The sequence below is a fragment of the Ostrea edulis genome, chromosome 5 (assembly GCF_947568905.1).
Source record: "Ostrea edulis chromosome 5, xbOstEdul1.1, whole genome shotgun sequence".
In the NCBI taxonomy this organism is placed as follows: domain Eukaryota; kingdom Metazoa; phylum Mollusca; class Bivalvia; order Ostreida; family Ostreidae; genus Ostrea; species Ostrea edulis.
The window spans coordinates 79891966-79913308 of record NC_079168.1 but is presented as its reverse complement, the minus strand read 5'-3'; the positions used below and the strand labels follow the sequence as shown (position 1 = coordinate 79913308).

At 36.9% G+C, this 21343-nt stretch overlaps 1 protein-coding gene across 2 annotated transcripts; it reads left to right on the top strand.

The window, feature by feature from the left end:
- The first annotated feature begins 14522 nt into the window (after positions 1–14522).
- Positions 14523–20110, top strand: LOC125652841 (uncharacterized). Of its 2 annotated transcripts, XM_048882274.2 has the most exons (5): positions 14523–14673; positions 16518–16634; positions 17494–17605; positions 17750–17873; positions 18187–20110. In XM_048882274.2, the coding sequence occupies exons 1-5, from the start codon at positions 14596–14598 to the stop codon at positions 18599–18601; spliced, it is 846 nt and encodes a 281-aa protein (XP_048738231.1). In that variant the 5' UTR covers positions 14523–14595; the 3' UTR covers positions 18602–20110. The 2 variants fall into 2 exon arrangements, with proteins under 2 accessions (XP_048738231.1, XP_048738232.1); XM_048882275.2 differs by lacking the exon at positions 17494–17605 and having other exon boundaries at positions 16518–16629.
- Positions 20111–21343: the final 1233 nt, after the last annotated feature.

The following is a 21343-nucleotide window of genomic DNA, read 5'->3' as shown; positions in this document are numbered from 1 at the left end:
GACGTCACCATTGCCAGTGAAGGGCTGCAAAATCTAGGCCTATACTCGGCACTTACGGCCTTTGAGCAAGGAGGGGTCTTTATCGTGACACACCTGCTGTGACACGGGACCTCGGTTTTTGCTGTGTCATCTGTAAGACCGCCCCATTTAGTCGCCTTTTACGACCAGTAAGGGGTACTGAGGACCTATTCAAACCCTGATCCCCAAGGGACTGTTTTTAGTATGGTGTTTGTTTCCTATGACAAACATTACAAAACGTACTCTGGTGACGACTTACTCTCTGTGTAATATATTCCTCAAAACTCACTATAAGTCCAACATCTTGTAATTTTCTTTTTAAAAAATCAAGAAAATCGAATTCCTTGCCACATGCATATCTTCAATACTAATGCATGTACAAGCATTTTGTAAAATGATAACAAGGTCCTAATTTGGAAACTTGGGGGGGGGGGGGGTAGACGGACGAACCATGTACACATTACAATGGCGCAAAACTCCTGCAAAGGAGGTCGAAGTGGGTCAAAATTACATGAATTAGAATGGTCTGCAAAGAAGCTACGCTTGATATGTATCAAGAGAAATTAGAATAGAAACAGAACGGACGGACAAAAACTATAACTTCTAACATGAGCTTCAGATGCTATGTTAGATCACTGAACCAAACACGACCCCATTTTCCATTTTGGTGCATCTGAAACATCTAGATGTCGCCACACTCTTTAACAAATGTAATCTTACGAGTTACCCCCCTTTTTACAATAGTCAATCTGATTAAAATCAGATCCTTTGATCCGCCCACATAGATCGCTACATAAGGACCTGAAGTAAAATCCGCATAGAATGAATCATAATGCTTTACGGTGTAACCATCGAGACGAGCGAAGTCCCTTAACATTTTGCAACATAAGACTTGTCTGGTTATCAAAAATGTTTGTGGTATTTTTCATACAATCTATTTTATCAACTTTTTTATGAAGTACCACAGTGATGGCGATATTTTTCTAAAGCACCTTGGGTAATTCCGATCAATTTTCAGCTGATGAAGAGCAAAAAAATACGTGACCAACATATGCAATCATCGGAGCGAGCTTCGTTCGCCATCACCTCTGTCTAATCTGTAGAACATTTCATACTACCTAAAGGAATTCAAAGCATTCATACTGATAGAAGAAAGCTGTTGATGACCACATTTATTACTAATGTAGCGGGCAGTATAGAGGGAACTTGTACTGCCTAGAGGTTCTAGCTTATACTGAGCTAGCTTTTCTAGTGATGTGGTTTCTTTCTTGATCACGCAAGTTCAGCATCGGCGAGCGTAATCAGTCCTTGGCTGGGTGACCGCTACACATTACATAATGGTAGCAACGTAGTGACTCTGGTGTTTGGTGGGAGGCCTTCTTCAGGTAGAGTCTCTTCAGAGCTCTGGGACTTAGTGTCCATGGACGGACATGGTTTCGTCCGTGATGACGGTGGTTGTCGTCGGGAACGGCGGATGCGGTTGCTGAAGAGACGCCAAGCATTCAGAGACAACTCACGGGACGAATCTTCCCTGAGCCTTGGGAGTGTAGTGGACTGTGAACTTACACTGCCTTTTTAGCTCACCTGAGCCGAAGGCTAGTATCCAAAACTTTCAGCAGTAATAATTAGGTTAGTATCCGAAACGTTCAACAGTAATAACTACATGTAGGTTAATATCCAAAACTTTTAACTGTAATAATTAGGTTAGTATCCGAAACTTTTAGCAGTGTAATATTTAGGTTAGTATCCGATACTTTTAACAGTGTAATAGTAACAATGGGGATAATATACTATATTTCCAACAACACAGATGTAAGTTAGAATCCTGACTTTTCAACTTTACAGCCTGAGCAACACAGATGTAAGTTAGAATCCTGACTTTTCAACTTTACAGCCTGAGCAACACAGATGTAAGTTAGAATCCTGACTTTTCAACTTTACAGCCTGAGCAACACAGATGTAAGTTAGAATCCTGACTTCTCAACTTTACAGACTGAGCAACACAGATGTAAGTTGGAATCCTGACTTCTCAACTTTACAGCCTGAGCAACACAGATGTAAGTTAGAATCCTGACTTCTCAACTTTACAGACTGAGCACCACAGATGTAAGTTGGAATCCTGACTTCTCAACTTTACAGACTGAGCACCACAGATGTAAGTTAGAATCCTGACTTTTCAACTTTACAGACTGAGCAACACAGATGTAAGTTGGAATCCTGACTTCTCAACTTTACAGACTGAGCACCACAGATGTAAGTTAGAATCCTGACTTTTCAACTTTACAGCCTGAGCAACACAGATGTAAGTTGGAATCCTGACTTCTCAACTTTACAGACTGAGCAACACAGATGTAAGTTAGAATCCTGACTTTTCAACTTTACAGACTGAGCAACACAGATTAAGTTAGAATCCTGACTTTTCAACTTTACAGACTGAGCAACACAGATGTAAGTTGGAATCCTAACTTCTCAACTTTACAGACTGAGCACCACAGATGTAAGTTAGAATCCTGACTTCTCAACTTTACAGACTGAGCAACACAGATTAAGTTAGAATCCTGACTTCTCATCTTTACAGCCTGAGATACCTTTAGACACAACAGCAGTGAGGATAGCATTCTGGTTTTTCTTCAGTGGAATGAGTAAACAATTACATTCACTGTATATTTCAATATTTTCACCTCGCCTTATTTTAGCTTCTCTGCAATAGAAACGAATTTGGTCATCAGGCTTTTTTATTATTAGGATCTAAAGTGATGAATAAACCTGTGTTCACCCAGGTTTTAATTCACATATTTCTGATAAGGAGGAAATAAGCGAAATTAAATCGGGCACGAAAAGAACCCGGTATACACTGACTATAACAAAAGTGCAGTGATGGGGGGGTGGGGGGGGTGGGGTGGGGGTGGACGTCTGTATGTGTTGTTATATGTAGAGACATTTATAATTCCTTATGTACAAGATTCTAAAACTAAAAAAAAAACCGCTTTGCATTTTATATCATTAACTGGAATCTCACACAAAGTTCTGGTCCCCACTGGGTATTAAGTTTAGATTGTCAAAGATCAATTAAGGGCACTAAAGAGCACTTCTTGGATTAGGCTTAGGTATCGAGGCCATCGTGTACCGCTTTCAGTGCTTTGCGAGATCGCACGAATTCGCACGTTTTGAAAAGAAATTTCTATAATGATATATGCGAAATTAAATGCGGACCTCATAACTATTGTGCCGTTTTAGTGAGACTCTCCAGCATAAAAAATAATTCTAATAAAACAATCTACAAGGTTTTGACAGATTGAAATCAAACCTTCACTAGCTCAGTGTTTAGAATTTTGATTGTGGATAGTGAAGGTTTCATTTTAATCAGACGGAAGATTTTGATAGCTTTATTCAAAAGAGCCTGCCTTTATGTAATGGTTTCATGCAATATGTCAAACATCGTATTAAGAATTTATTCAAAAACTTCTACGTGAGAAGAAAAAATCTCTCGCTGTGACCTTCAATTCGACTTTTAGATAATATATCGATGACGTTTTGTCTATTAACAATGATAGCTTTCATTCATATGTCGATTTGATATATCCCTGTGAGCTCGAAATAAAGGACACCACAGAGTCGTCCACTTCTGCTTCATACTTAGATATTTTATTGAAAGTAGATATTAACGGCAAACTGACAACTCAACTGTATGACAAACGGGATGATTTCAGCTTCTCCATCGTCAACTTCCCATATTTGTGTAGCAATATTCCATTATCACCTGCATATGGTGTTTATATATCTCAACTGATTCGATATGCAAGAGCTTGTTCTGGGTATAGTCAGTTTTTAAATCGAGGTAAGTTACTGACAAACAAGTTGATGGTACAGGGATTTCAACAGTCTCGATTGAAGTCAGCATTTCGCAAATTCTATGGTCGTTATAACGATCTAGTTCGTCAATACAACCTCGCATTGGGTCAAATGCTGTCTGACGTGTTTCATACCGATTGTTAAGCCGTTCTTGGCACACTGATTTTGACTGCGGATGGTTCCGTTTACCTGATCAGGATGTAGGGCTCACGGCGGGTGTGACCGGTCAACAGGGGATGCTTACTCCTTCTAGGCACCTGATCCCACCTCTGGTGTGTCCAGGGGTCCATGTTTGCCCAACTATCTATTTTGTATTGCTTGTAGGAGTTATGAGATTGATCACTGTTCGTTATCTTCACCTTGCATTAAGCACACTAGATGAAACCCATCGCAAGCGCGGGAAATCACAATTTAATACACTGTAATATTGCATAGAGGAAGGACTTCTATAATGCGTGCTAATTGTTGCGCACATGGATTGAATTAATGATATCTTTCATTCAAATGAATTTAAGAAAAATTTTTGAATAATTGCGTGCATTAGTCATATTATATTGATTCATATTATATACAGTAAATAAAACTTGATTTTTAGGAAGTCACTTGGAGCTCCAAATTAAATGTTCCTTATGTAACATAAATGATCTCTCTCCGAATTGAAAATTAGATAATGATTTTACGAAAGCAATTGGATTCCGTCATGCCGATAGTTGACCAAAAACAAAATGAACGGTCGTTCTTAATTTCAAAATTTGAAACTCAGTATTGCGAATGTCTTTATAATGGAAGTTTTCGTCCAGTGTGACAAATTAAGGACGAAGTTATGAATACACATCGTTTCTAGCTTCTCGTCAAACGCAATAATCGAAAACATAATGCATGATTTCATTAATATTTACCAGATCAAAAGTCGCTGCTTGCTCCGTCATGTTATCGAACTCGAAGAGCAGACGATACATACCGTAATCTGTCCACTTAGGACTACCAGTCAGTGCCCAACGCCATCAAGTTGACTATTCTGCCACGTCATCACTAGGCCTACATGTGTATGTGTGTTGTTTCTTTAAATTGATTTGTATTTTATTCACATCTATGGTTGTGTTTATTTTTGGTAGCATCAAACGAATACATTTCGTTTACAATGAATGTGTAGAAATTCCCGTTCAATAAATAACGCTAAAATTAGAACGGCCGTTAATGGGGAAGACGCATTCCAGAGAAAAGTAGTCCCGCGTGTTCAGTGCAGATGAACTCCGGACGATTTGGGGGGGGGACACAGAAATCAAACGAATTTTTCATCCAATCAGCGTTGTTGTTAAGTCATCACTTTAAAAGTTATTAAATGATTTACTAATCAAGTAAGATCCTATTATAGCTTACGGACTTCACCTCACACATGGCACAATATTAAAGGTACAAGCAGTAACTCTGGAGCATGCGTTTAGGACTTTATTGACAAAATTTGTTAATTTATAAGTATAGATGTGTTTTGTGCGCACGTAATCATGTATATATAGAGTGGCTCTATAATATATAGTATATACTGATATATACCATATAATGTACCACCTGAGTAGTTCTAGTTTATACCATGTGTACCAACAGAGTGGTTCTAATATATACCATACAATTTACCACCAGAGTGGCTCTAATATATACCATATGAACCACCTGAGTGGCTCTAGTTTAAATACCATATAATGTACCACCTGAGTGGCTCTAGTTTATACCATGTGTACCACCTGAGTGGCTCTAGTTTATACCATGTGTACCACCTGAGTGGCTCTAGTATATACCATCTAATGTACCACCTAAGTGGTTCTAATGTATACCATATAATGTACCACCTGAGTGGTTTAAGTATTGTTATATGTACCACCTGAGTGGTGCAAGTATTACTATTCCGGATTTTCGTAATGTTTGCAGGTATGAGTTATCGTTCGTGCGGAACGGTATGTACAATACTTTCGGTTGGTCTACGAAGGTGGAAAAACATGGGTAAATATTACTGCTGTGTTACAAACTGTCACAATTTCAGTGGCAGAATTGGAAAATTTGGAAAGTAAGTGAACTCGTGGAAGGTACATGTAGTCTTTCGTGAAATACGCACCATACATAAATAGATTGTAAGAAAACACATATGTTGTAAGGAAATCTGCGATGTTATTGTTTCCGTGATGAACAGAGTGATGTGCTTAGAACATGAGTCTTTATCCTGTGTTTCAGGACAAACAACCACTTTATATCGACAGGACATATTCGCTCAGACTAAGCACAATTATCCCCATCTCCTACTGAGCTCATTCAACAAACGTCTTCATCATGAAAACAACAAACATGCATCAATGACATTCAATGCACAAATCAATAGTATTTAGCACTCCTGAAAAGGAGAATCTAATTCAGCAATGATAATCAGCGACATGCACTTTCTATTGGCGGATCCAGACGGGGTGGTGGGGGTGGTGGTGGTGGTGGTCGTTAAGTTTTATCGGTTGGTTGTTATCTCTAACTCATATAGAGACGTCACCATTGCCAGTGAAGGGCTGCAAAATGTAGGTCTATGCTCGGCGCTTACGGCCTTTGGGCAGGGAGTGATCCTCATCGTGCTACACCTGCGGTGACACGGGACCTCGGTTTTTGCGTTCTCATCCGAAGAACCGCCCCATCTAATCGTCTTTTACAACAAGCAAGGGGTAAAGGCGATGAAGACAAGTTCGACAACAATGTGAACCTGATCTTATGACGCAAAATCGAGATATAACAGAGGATGTTATCGTGGTAAGATGCGACCTTAACCTTTCATTTGAGCAAGTATGACATTTGCATTCGTTTTCATACCCGACTGGTGAGCCCTAGCTGTACTCAGTAACCAATGTCAGCAGGGAGTATGATCGGGTTGTCAGTGATCGGTTGATTGAATAACTTTTCACTCATATGGAAACGTCACCGTTGCCGGCGAAGGACTGCGAAGTTTAGGTCTATGTTCAGCGCTTACAGCCTTCGAGCAGGTGGGGTTCTTTATCGTGCTACACCAGTGACACGGGACCTCGGTTTTTGCGGTCTCATCCGAAGGATCGTCCCATGCAGTCGCCTCTCACGACAAGCAAGGGGTACTGAGGACCTATTATAACCTAGATCGCCCTCTCACGACAAGCAAGGGGTACTGAGGACCTATTGTAACCTAGATCCCCACGGGACTGGGGTAGTCAGTGTAACAAAGTTTCATTCTTTACCCGTAGCAGGAAGCTTGCATAACGCGCCCTCCGGTGAGAGAATGATGAAATTTCACAATAATGACTATTGAATTTACAGCTGGGTGTTGATGACACTAAAAACTCCCGATACCAGTGGATATTTTCAGAAAATATGAAGTAGTGAGTTCAATACTATCATAGAACTGTATTAAACTCACACCCTTTATCTGAGATCTCATCTTCAGCGAAATTTCGGACTTCTGACAATAAATTCGCCCTTATAACTCCATTCGTTTTAATTTTCACTTCCATTATCATTGATATCAAATACTTTAATAACCCGTTGGTTGATATGTTTCTTCCCTATTATAAAATGACATCTATGATGAAAGTCCCTTTCATGTAAATGCAAGTTTTCATTCATTGAGATAATTGGCTTTAAATATACACAATGTCATGTTTCAAGAACGAGTAGGTTGGTAAGAATTAATTACATGTAAGTCCTCAGTATTCAAGTGTATCAAACACTGGTCTTTTTTGCCACCGGACGATTTTCACTGTCACAAACTGCAATTAAAGCTTTCCAATTTATTGAAAGAGTTTTAAATCTCCAATGTTGCCATTAGAGTGTCGCAAATATAATTAGAGAAATTGGCGTTTAAAAGGCGTAATCTTTATCCGCGCAGTAAAGAAGCGCATCGGTTAGAGAACCCCTGGAGTTCATCTTGTTTCTTTTATATTTACGGATTTTCTACAAGTGGTTGGCGGTTTCTCGTCAGATAATCCTCAGCGAGAGATAGGGTATATTTACCTTAATAGGCACAAGTTATCGTTAGAGATTAATATCTGATTGTATTGATGTGTCACCTCGGGCGCTCCATGCTTCTTTACAACAATCACTTGCTACAATCTTAAGTAGACGTTGTTTTATGTTTTCTTCAAGGATTATTCTGATTTTTCGGTCAATCACGTTGTTTAATTGTTCCGAAAAGTTTCCACAACAAGTGTTCATACCGTACGGTCTTTGAAACGATGTGACCAACAGTTTTCGGTGTAAAGTTTTTTCCCCTCCTTTTATCTGGAACAATATGGTGGATGTTAGTGGGGTCAAATATTTTGATGCCATATCAAACAACAAGCGACATGAATACAAACTCAAAGAAGCGGAACATAAAATTGACGATTCAAAGAGACGAATGTTACTGAAATTTTGGAAAGAGAAATATGACTTAATGAATGATCTAGTCCTGCTTCACGTGAAAACTCCTGAGTTTGTGTCACCGGATAAAATGAAATCTTTGACATTACCACCAGCAAACGGAAGGAGAATAGAGATTCGAAATATGAGTCTGGATAGTCAACTCCTGACGAACAAACCCACGACCACGGGCCGGAAGCGACCGGTGTTAAGTTCCTCCCCTGTAATCGACATTAAGGGAGAGGATGCGATATGTTACCCAAACAAACAAGCTAAACATGGACGGACGGTACATATGAATTATCCTCTCAGGAGGCGACTTGAAGTGGTTAGGAAATTAGAATATTCACTGATTTCACTTGAACTACGGAAAGACTTCCGGACTGAGCACGCGGAGAAATACGATAGGAATGGAGGATGGAGTGCGCTGCGCCCTAAAACGACGGGAAGGTTAAAGAAAAAGGAGTTTGTCAGTGATTTGTCATATCACAGAGCGAAGACATCTGTGGGGTTCAGTAGTTTACGTGGGTAATTTAACTGTGTAATGGCTGAGTTTGTGTGAAGTAATGTACTAATTTTGTAATTTTTGTTGTTAAAAAATGTATGAATGTTGTTACATGTTCAAATGTGATGGTGCTTATTTCATATCGTCAAACAACTTAATTTGACTCTTTCAAACATTAGTGCAATCAATGTCATACTGTTATAGATCATTTTATGATAAAAAGGGACCAAAGTTATTTCTTTTATCCTTTTAAATGTTGCGGTTTTACCAACCAAACCTTTGCTATCACTGCTACCAAAATAAATGAACACAGAGATTGGATTTAAAATTTATCATCCATTATTAATAAATAGGAAAATTAATGAATATTTAATCCCGACATTAACAAAGACACCACAACGTTTGATGTGAAGATTAAATCAATATAAATGGAAGGTCGTGCTGTGACAGGTATCCATCCAATTTGTTTTCTTTGGATATTTTACATCCGTCCAATTAACACGCAATTAATTGAACACGGGGCCGAAGTAATGACTTCGAACCTTGTGGAGATTGTTAAAAATGTCTTCCCTTTGATAAGTGACCATAATGTGAGAATCAAGAATTGTAAAACGAAACCTACGAAACAGAACGACGTGTCTGGTGATTTAGCAAATGAAATACCGAGAAATTATCAGACATTTACAGGGAAGATTTAATAAATCAAGAGATACTAAATCAATTTAAATAAAGGTCCGGAAAGCTGGATTTTGGTATCCGGTTTATCAAATCTTTAGCATACAAATTGCATTGTCGTGTTGCTGCTATACGATGTCTGCGTTTGAGCTAGTTGGTTTGTTTTTGCACCTTTTATTAAATGACTCTCATAATGTTATAATAAACTTCAAACTTTTAATCTCACCGATAGACACTGATAACTGGATGCGATCGGTTCGTTGTTTTTGTATCTTATTAAATGATTCTCGCTCTGTTATGACAAACTTCTACAATAATCTTACCGATAGGCAACTCGGTCGTACAACTGAAAATTTTAAGATAGATTTTGAATTAAAGACTCGTTTCCAAAAAGAGTTAAACCATACAGGAAGCATGTTACATGCGCACTGATATCCGTAGTTAATGAAATGAAGTCAATCGTTAGGAAAACAATAACATCAAATCATCATCGTCAAACATCGATCAACATACCGATGATTGATTGATTGAATGTTGTTTAACGTCCCTTTCGAGAATCTTTCACTCATATGGAGACGTTACCACTGCTGGTGAAGGGCTGCAAAATTTAGGCCTATGTTCGGCGCTTATGGCCATTGAGCAGGGAGGGATCTTTATCGTGCTACATCAGCTGTGACACGGGACCTCGGTTTTTGCGGTCTCATCCGAAGGACCGCCCCATTTAGTCGCCTCTTACGACAAGCAAGGGGATACTGAGGACCTATTCTAACCCAGATCCCCAAGGGACAACATACCGATGAAATATATGAAGCATTTATATATTGCTGTAAATAGGTAATTAAAATGAAGACAGTAAACTCATTCTCTCTTGACGATGTTTATTTCAAAATCAAATTTTTGTCGGGTAATTTAATAGCTTTAAAAGTAACGCTCAATATTATAAAATTAAGGATCCACATAGACGCCTAGTGATCGCATTTTCAAAAACTTTCAAATCTTAGGCAATCAAAATAAGATGAAATTGTCAATCTTTACATTAAAAATAAACGTTAGCTTTTGTGATTTTACCACCCTTAATCTCCGTGGTATATACAAGAACACGTGTTTTATTGACGATACTTAAAGGACACATCTTGTGTTTTCAAAGTATACAGAATTATATGCATTTTGTCTTCCTTATGCTTATAGAAATTAATTGTAATAGTTCGTTTGCTGAAGTATTGCGATAATTAGCCACAATACGGACTTAAATCTAAGCCCCGATTTCAAAAAGCCTAGTTAATTAGATAGGTAGTCACGTGGTACAGTGACGTCATATGCGACCTTCGTCCATCAACTTGTTGTAAAAGTAGTGTTAGATATTTTTTAAAACTCGGGTTTTAGGGGCCTAATTTATTTACCATGGATAACATTTATTTCGATGTTGACAAATTTCCCGAGTCTTATATCTTTTAGCCACCAGTGCATACAAATAGCGACCCAAATGTAGCGAGAAAAGCGAGTATGAAATCTGCATAAATTTGCGAGTAAATAATGTTTACATCGGATCACTGTCTAAACACAATTTGGTAATGCCATTTCTGTAAACAACTGTAATTAGCGGTGTTGCTTTTCTAAAATAAACAGTGCAACTATTATTAAATTTATTTTTGGAGAAGTTAGATAGGCCTAAATTATGATACGATTGTGTATCATTGACAACTAGGCCTACTGTCACGGGTGCATTTCGAAAAAGAAATAATAATAATAATAATCAAACTTATTGTGAAAATCACAATACTTTTAAATTATTTTATTAAAGCAATTTTATTAGGCCTAATAATTATTTTTGGTTATCAACACGTTGTTACTTAGGAAGTGGGAGCGCGGCGTGCTGTTGTTGTAAACACATACGCGTTCCTTAAAAAAAATGTAAGCATTATAATTCAATTCAAAGTCGGGAAATATTATATTTTATTATTTATAATTGAAAGTTCAATTATCTTTTATCTTTAAATTTCTTTTTTAAAACTACCAGTTGGTAGACACTGCTAGCAAAGTTCTGCCTTTATGTTGTTACAAGGTGAAGGTCAGATGGTGCGAGTGTGTATTGAATTCGAGAGCAGAACGGAAAGCATATGCCGTAGGCCTATATGTAACAGTGCGTAGCTTCGATAGAACCATTTTCTCGCAGTTTATCTACGTATTTGTCCAAGTGCTTATTTGAAAACGTACAGGGACAAATTCTACTGGGGGGTTTTATGGCAAAGTCGTTGTGCCGACAAAAAATATTCACGTCTTGTCCCTCGTACCTTCCTTCGAAAATTGAAAAAAACACAGTCCAAATCTTCTCTACTGACAGCAAGTACACCTTTAAACGGCACAAAACACCCTAATGCAGTGTTATTTACAAACTGTTAATGTGATAATTGTTTGTTTGTCAATTAAATCTAATCTGTTTATGAAATGACTATCAACTGTTTTCAAATCTTCTCGCTCGAGGTCGCATATGACGTCACAGATAATGGCGCGTAAAATATCGAAGAAAATATGCATATCGCAAGATTTGAATTTCATCGCTTTCAAACTCGAAAACTACGCAAAGTGTTTCATTTAAAACACATGTAAAGTAGTTTTAGGCATGAAATGAATTAATTTTGCTGAAAAAATTAAAAAGTTTACAAACATGCGATGTGTCCTTTAAGAACAAACTTCATTTTTGAAAATACATGAGGATTTGAACTGTAATGTTTCACGCTAACGCGGTTCATAAAATATGCCAGCGTTAAGAATCGCCGTTCTTTTTCAAATATTAATTTTTTTTTATACATACACTATACTTTCATTTCTGTCGGAATTCCAAGCAGGTAGGAGACAGAAGTACTATATTTATCAATATTCAAACGCACGTTATTTGCAACGTAAATAATTCGTTGAAAAATGGCTATCATTACGGTACAATTTGTAAAGATGATAAAGGCAAAAACATCGGAAATTTAGATAATTATAATAGAATTTATCACTCAGAATTTATGCTAATACTGGATTGGCTTACGACCTTCGAATTGTATCCACTAAATCTTAGATCTGCCCCAGCGCAAAGTTTTAACCGAACCCGATGTTTTAATGTAATAGTAGCAAAAAGCAAGCGGAGTGTTTGCCAGACAGTGGTGTATGACAATAAGAAATAGAATGATAGATGTATCTGTGTATAGTTGTGAGACATTTCAATAAAATACCAAGGAATCAGCGAAAAATTAATTTGACAGAGAAATTTAATAAATCAAGACATGTTAAATATCAAAAGGTCCGGGAACCTGGATGTTCGTATCCGGTTTCTGATTCTTTCACATACAATATGAAAATGCGTGTCCGTAAGACGTCTCTGCTTGAGCGGATGCTTATAGATGCGATGATTGTTTAGTTTTACTGTGTGTGTCTTGCAATCGTTTGTTAACTTTACTAGTTTTATCTTAAATTTAAATAATAAAAACAATACATATTAAGATGCTGTCTATAAAAGAGTTGGGAATCAAGTTTAACAATTGTATATTGGCCAGAAGTAGTCATTGACTATGAATTGAAGACTATGAAAACTTTATCATCAAAAACAACATGCCGATCGATGAAATGACAAAATTAAAACCTATTTATGAATCATTGTATTGTTATACTTGAGTAGTTAGATAGATAGTGAAAAGTATCACTAGTACTGTGTAATTCACGTTACCAAGGGTCAACAAAGCGTTTCCCTAGCAACAAGGTGGATTTAGATGCAGAGGCACCTAGTGAGTGCTCCCTTCCTCTATAAATACGTAAATAATGCATGAACAGTCAAACTAAATTGAAAATGTTCTTGTAATCGAATCGGCTCATGGTCTCCCTTGATCCGTCCTGCGCAACATAAATTATTTGGAGTTTCCACATCTTCGCTAGCCAAGGGTTTTCGGTCCACTCCGCTCCCCAGCAAGTTTATGGGGAGAGGAGTGGACCGAAACCTCTTGGCTAGCGAAGGTAGGGTTTCTACCGAACCCGATGTAAATCTCAACTTTTAGTTTTTAGTTTAAACAATATTTATTCGTAAATAATTCGATAATGTTTACAAACAATGTCTTATACATGAAATAGATTGAGAAACAAGCCAAAAGGCTTATATTAATCTCGCTCTAAGATACTTACGTTTCCTGCGTAGGGATGATAAATACTCGGTTTACTATTACCAATATTTCAGCATTACTGAGTGTTAATGAATCACGAGTTAATGACTGCAGTAGTGTAGAGCTTCAATATGTGTACAAATGACTACCTATTTATAATAAATATATATCACACCTAATAAGAACTGTATGCCCCAGTGGTGCAAAATTGAAAATAGTTATGCATATGTATCATTTACAAGTAATTGATAGTATCAAAACAATTCAAGACATTGAGCGGACAATATTTTCCTATGTCCAGAGTGGATTGGCCTTTGACCATGTGACCTAAAAATCAATAGGGATCATGTACTCCCTAGGATGTACCAGTGTACCAAGTTTGGTATCATCAAGCAAAGGATTCTCAAAATGTAGGAGATAATATATTACTATGTCGAGTTTGACCCTTGGCCATGTGAACCCAAATTCAGTAGGGTTCATATATTCCTTACGATATACCAAGTTTGATGTATGTCAAGGAAAGGGTTCTCAAGATATTGAGCAGACAGTATCTTCCTGTGTATTACTATGTCCAGTTTGACCTTTGACCATATAAACTCAAAATCAATAGGGTTCATTTACTCCTTACGATGTACCAGTGATGCCTGTCAAAGAAATGCTTCTCGAGATATTTCAAGAACGGACAGTGTCTTCCTATGTTTAGAGTGGATTGACCTTTGATCATATGAACTCAAAATCAATAGTGGTCATTTACTTCTTAAGATGTACGAGTGTACCAAGTTTAATGTATGTCAAGCAAAGGGTTCTCAAAATATTGTGTGGATAAGACTTGATCTGCAGACAGACCGACCAACAGGTGCAAAACGACTTTATTAAGGGGGCATAAAATTATAACACATGCTTGACAAATGGATTACACTGCCATTGAGCGATATAACGGCGGGAAGTTGACAGCAGCGATAAGACACTGGGTCGGATAAAACTAGATAAAGCTATCTCTACTGTGTCTCTATCATGGCTGTCAGAGTTCCATTTGAAAATCTTGCAAAAATTCTAACCCAGCTCGCCATAGGACTACCCTACACCGCTCAGGTAAGTAGCAGCTCAACTGCAAGGTGAATGTAAATCACGGACATTAGTGTGTCTGTCTGTTGGTTACTCCGTATATCCTAATTAAAATCACGCAGATCGATTAAAAGGAATGCAAAGTGATTAATCACAATAAAAGTCAAATCCGGTCTATACTTGCTCTTTACAAACCTATACAGTCATTATCTTATCCTATAATATCTCAAAGCTTAATCTCATATTATTTCAATGTTAGATCTTTTTTAAAAAAAAATTACACATATATCAATATCTCCAAACATCAAAATCTGCGGAAAACAAATTAACTTAAGGGTCATTAACTCTTGTAAAACTGGGTCAACTCAGACAAAGGTCCTTCTTCATCAGGAAGTTTATTTTTTATAAACTCTTCAGAGCAGAAAGAAAACAAGTGCGGAGAATGATAATGAAGCATTGAGAGACAGAAGGAAGATTGGACGAAAAAAAACCCCAGACGGATGTCAAGAAGCATGATGCTAAATGTCCATTCCCTCATCAGCATCTCCCATAAACTTAATAATCATTTTTGGGAATTTCATTGGAAACTGAGCATGCGTAGATAGCATTATGGGATATAAAAATTAGCTAAATCAATCCTAAAAACTTCAGAATAACATCACAATTTTCCACCGTTGTGGGTTGTTTTGTTGAAGTTTCCTAACAGATAAGAATATCGGGGGAGAAAAGATAAAATGATGAATCTTTACTTTCGATACATGCATATCTTAATAAAAATTATGGGGGGAAACTTAAATTAGATGTTAAAGAAAATCCCACTCTGTATAGTACATGCGTTCTATTTCTTCTTTTATTCATAGAAATGCAAAATATATATTATTACTACAGTAACTGTAGTAATGATAAATTTATTATATACCCCCTTCTGCCTTTTAAATCCACATTTATAAGATACTAAATGCAATCCAAATTATCAAAAACACAGACATACCATGAAATTATGTTTTGTGTACGCAGTTTCGTTTGTGACGCGGTCAACATTTTCCACAAATAACGTTTCGTTGATGCATTGTGACGTCATTGTAACGGCATCAGTTTCAGAGGATACTGATACGGAATCAGAAAACCACAGTGTGGTGATCCGGAAAACCGGATCACACGCTGTGAAATCCACAGTATCAATGAACGATACATTGATGGGTATATAATAAATATATATTATTACTACAGTAACTTGATTCGAAGAGTCGGATCACGTCGAGTTGAAAGGCGTGGATCATCAGATCACACGAGACGCGAAGCGTCGAGTTTGATCTGATGATCCGCGCCTGTCAACGAGACGTGATCCAACTCTTCGGATCAAGTTACTGTAGTAATGATAAATTTATTATATACCCCCTTCTGCATTTTAAATCCACATTTATAAGATGATAAATGTAATCCAAATTATCAAAAACAGACATACCATGAAATTATGTTTTGTGTACGTAGTTTTGTTTTGTGACGCGGTCAATATTTTCCACAAATAACGTTGCGTTGATGCATTGTGACGTCATTGTGACGGCATCAGTTTCAGAGGATACTGATACGGAATCAGAAAACCACAGTGTGGTGATCCGGAAAACCGGATCACACGCTGTGAAATCCACAGTATCAACGAACGATACATTGATGGGTATATAATAAACTTCAATACCAGCTTTCCTGGTAGCGTGTAGTATTTTCTAGCATTTTGTTTTTTGTACAAGAAAAGGAGGAACTATCGACAACTTCCATTATATAGACGAGTAAACTCCCCTTTTCAAAAATCAAAAGCCATTGACTGATTTGCGTGGTTTTTCCAAAAGCTAATTTTTGTAATTATTTTTTAGATGTACGGTGTGGTTCGAAGTTTCATTAGAAGAGTTCCGAGTGGTTTGGAATTGTGGGTAAACAATTTAGATTTACCGCAGGTTTTCATAGTCAGCGCCAACCAAACTAAGAGTAAGGTTTGTTTGAATTCTACTTAAAGTAAAATCAATATTTGTTTGCTTGTTTGTTTTACGTCTCTTCGAGGATATTGTGAGGTCAATAGCTGTAAGCGAAGTATCATTAATACAATAATTAATTATATGATATTACTGTATATGTATACTCCAGGCGCGGTAGTTCAGCGGTTAGAGTGCTCGCTTTGTAACCGGGCTACCGGGAGGTCGTGAGTTCGATCTTGGTTGCGTCAAATATCCCAAAATAGATAGTCGCTGCTCTTTCGCCAACGGCTCGATATTTAGGAGTGAGAATCACGGGGTTTTTTTTGGATAAAACCTTTAAAACTGATGTCCCGCATCCCCCTGTTACATGCATTGGCACGTTAAAGAACCATGTTATTGCTACAGCCCTAAGTACCTTACATACATGCATGCCTTTTGTGGCTGGTGAGTGAAAAGACAGGCTTGCTCCAGTTAATTGCATTTCACAGGAAAATTGTTTCAAGTAGCTTGAAATTAGATGGCGTTGGTTTTAATGAACGTGTAGGACTTTTTGGTGATAAGTCATTTGATCATCACAAAATCGTATCGACCATGCATCGTTCATTGATTGAATTTGGCCGCACAAATCATAAATTACCATTTTAAGCTCATCATCTACAACAGGGGATGCTTACTCCTCCTGGTGTGTCCAGGGGTCCGTGTTTGCCCAACTATCTATTTTGTATTGCTTGTAGGAGTTATGAGATTGATCACTGTTCATTATCTTCACCTTGCATGTAGTAGTTGGTTATAATATGTATTGTCTGAGATATCATCGTAAATAATTCGTGCAATCCCACTTAGAAAATGAAGAGATTATTCTTACATTGTTTTTCAGAATATCTACTGCAGTTCACTGGTCAACGTTTATTGTAGAAACCATGACGATCTCCGTGACGTCATACTGACGCCAGGAGTGTTGAATCCGAAACAAGAATTATTCTTCAGAGGTTATAAACAACAATCTGTGTTTTGTATTTCTTAGAGACGGACGTTTGTCTATGTGAATGAAAAGATGAACAATTTGTAGCAGCATTACTGCATTGTCTGATTACTGGGTTTTTTAATAAAAATGTAAATAATGATAATTTCAGGTGTGAACTCAGAAACATTAGAACGCTTAGAAGACATTTTTCCTCCAGGAAGTTTTCATGATGTATCCGTCCCCGGAACAACTCGTCTGTATTTCACCTCCCTAGAGTCAGATATAATGGAAGTGTAAGGAAAATTATTATCATAAAAAGAAATGAGAGTTTAAAGGATTTTTAAAGAAGGTATAAAATATTTAATGAGCAATCTAATTAAAATTAGATCCTTTGATCCGCTCATATATATCGTTACACCTTTATTGCTACACAAGGTGTAGCGATATACGTGAGCGGATCAAAGGATCTAATTTTAATTAGATTGTTTAATGAGATGCAGACTATTTTTGCAATAAAGAACAATCTCTTTTGTCGATTCCCAATTTGGTTAAGAGTGAAAAAAGGAAAATAGATTAACCGAGTTGTTTGCTATTGTTGTTGTGTAGTAATATTCCGGACGATTTCCTCATTGGTCCATTCAATGAGGAAGTATCCAATAGGATCGAAGAAGTCTGGAAATTCACACCACGTGGTATCAGTCAGATGAAGCTGGATGAACGCAAGTGGGGGCTTCCTGGATTCGCTGTATATCACAAAACTTCCGGTAGTCTCGCCGGATGGGCCGTGCAAAACATCGATGGAATTATGGGACATTTATTTGTGGAAGACGAATATCGCAATAGAGGTGTGGCCAAATTTCTGACATCGATTCTCACTAGGAGCATAATAAAACGAGACGGTTTTGTAGCAGCGGAGATCATGAAAAATAATGCTTTGTCTCAGACTGTGACGAGTTATATTGGGCTGACAGAAGTAAAAAATGTCGAGTTCAAGTGTAGAATGTTTAAATTTAAATCGTGAACTGACTGTTGGGCATCTTCCTGAGTCAATATATTTGTGATCTACCACATTTCTCACAAATGCTTCGTTACTAATATCGCCATCTATTTTTTAAAATTTATTTTTTTGGTTATTGACCCGAGTTGAACCTTGACGTCTAACCAATTAGAGTTCAAGGTTATATATGCAATACTAGATACACACATCCGGGGACTGTGCACAAGTTGTACGAGCCTTCTCTGTCTCTTTAACAGAGCCTAAACTCAACAGATATCTTCGTTAGTGGCGGCTATAATTCGTTAATAATAACATAGATGTGATACCCAGACTGGAACAAGTGTGTCGCCATTATCTGATTATGTGTTGGATGAAGCCTGTCCGAGTTGAGGTATCCGGTCCCCAAATGTCGGTGGTTTGTGAGGAACTTGGTAGATCACAGACGTTTGACTTCAGATTGATTGATTGATTTTTTTTACGCCGTTTTGGCAATATTTCAGCCATTTTACGGCGGTTTTTAGGTTGATCTTGAACTCCATGTTTAGTTTGAAATAAAATGCTAAAATTTCATTATAAAACTAAGGTTTTGGCGCAGAATATTTTCAGAGTAAAAATCTTTATGATTGAAACGACTTTGAGTGTGTGACGTTAAGACTCGTGAGTAAAATTTGAATGTAGAGTTTTCAATATTCATGGAGGATATAAACTGTAGTGCATATACATTCCTGTATAACTAGCTATGATATGTTTACGTCTGAGTGCAGAATGTATTTAAGACTCAATTCATGAATGTTCATATTAAATATATACCATATGAGCTGAGCTATGTGTACATATTACATACACCATGAGCTGAAGAACAGATTCCAATCATGTCCCGAGTTCAGAAATATTCAGGGTTAGGTTTTGTTGTGTACTGGATATTTTCTTTACTTATGAACTCATTTTGACCAAGAAATATTCAAGTTTATATGGTGACCAGAGTTCGGGTACATAGAATAGACACGAATTGTTACTAGGAATTCAAATTTTTATCAACAAACACTGTTTAATATACATTTATACTTTTTATTGCTCAATACGGACGTCTTTTTGCATACCTGTATTCATTGAAATTGTATAGCATGGTGATTTTACAGAAAATGCAACATTATTACGTAATTTAAATACATAATGAAGACATTTCCCTAAGTTACACAGCTCTTTAAAATTCTTTGCACTTAATAGTTGTATACCTTTAAAACTGATAGGTTTTCCCCCAGTAATATACTTTAATCTATATCCTACACAATTCGTTTAAGTAAGGACATTTCAAAACAAATCAATATTCACGACACAGTTTACAATTGCTACATTAAAGTGGTGTCTGCTTTCACTGGAAGACTATTTCTACTCATTTGTTTCTTATATACACGTGATAGTGACTTCATCAAGTAAAATAATAATGAAAAATTGTCATAAATGTGCATATAAATTTTACACTGTATCTTAATGAAGATTTGATTTGTTCAATAAATATTCTACATAAACATATCAGAAATTCTTTGCTTGATAATTGGAAAATAGGCATTACAAGGCATGCTAGAATATTCCTGATTACACCAAAAGTGACCCGCTTGTTTCAAAATACACTATGATAACTTTATTTGTATTTGCCCTGCTACCCAGTATAGACTTACAGTATTCCAATGAAATGAATGAATGAAATCAACTACAAAATCAATTAATCAAATGGATTAGAAGTGCTTAAGTTGCCTACATTGAAATTGATCCCCCCCCCCCCCCGAAATATTCTCCTCTTACGAACCTGAGATGGGGGTGCAGTGGACCTATAATTGTTAGAGGTCGGATCCGATGATGATCGCAATTGACTAAATAGATTAGAAGATACACTGTATGTGCATGTAATTTCTTCATTTATAAAACATGTTGGTTATGAAGACATATTCCTCTTCTTATACTTACAGATGTAAAATTTAACGCTAGGATGGGATCTGGGGAATTTGAATATTCAATGAAATCAGCGACGTAGTAAAATATCACTTTATTTCCTTGCTTGAAATCGAAAATACTGACAAAAGTAAGAGTTTCTCTAAATCCGCCACTGTACCCCTACTTTATTTAAATCCGCCACTGCACCCCTACTTTATTTCATTTCACTATGCACCTTTGTTACACGAGTGTTACCAGCTGAAAAAAGTTCAAAGAAACTAAGTAGGAAAAGCTGAAGCGAACGCTCTACCATGGAGCTACGGGTCTCCAATATGGGAAGAATCGATTTATTTGATCGATAGTTGTAAAGACAGCTACATTTTAAAAGTTAAAGTAGGGGTCTAGTAGCGTGACGTCATGTCCGGATCGAACTCTGGTATTGGTTCACGTACTATTATTATCAAACGTATTTTTACATTTACCTGGATGTTTTTTAATTTAGAAAATGAATACAATAACACTCAATCACTTATATTTGAGTAGACTATGGCTCCAATCTTCTTTCCCTTTTTTGTCATCTAATTCACACATAAAACCAGAGGTACATATTTGTTTAATTGATATACAGGGGTATTACATGTTAAAATTATCTGTAAATTAAAAAAAACTTCATGATATGCGATAATGCACTTGTGGAATTAAATAAAACAATTCTGCACTTGTTATATATTTGTTATCTTGTTATATATTTGTTATCTTCTATTATGTGAAAATCATTTTCAAAATGGCTATTTTGGCCAAAAAATGTAAACATAAATTGAGATGCTGTGAAAA

Coding starts and splice junctions, on each gene's coding strand:
- LOC125652841 (XM_048882274.2), top strand. CDS start 14,596: ATGGCTGTCAGAGTTCCATTTGAAAATCTTGCAAAAATTCTAACCCAG. Junction 14,674..16,517: donor GACTACCCTACACCGCTCAG/GTAAGTAGCAGC, acceptor ATTATTTTTTAG/ATGTACGGTGTGGTTCGAAG. Junction 16,635..17,493: donor CCAACCAAACTAAGAGTAAG/GTTTGTTTGAAT, acceptor ATTGTTTTTCAG/AATATCTACTGCAGTTCACT.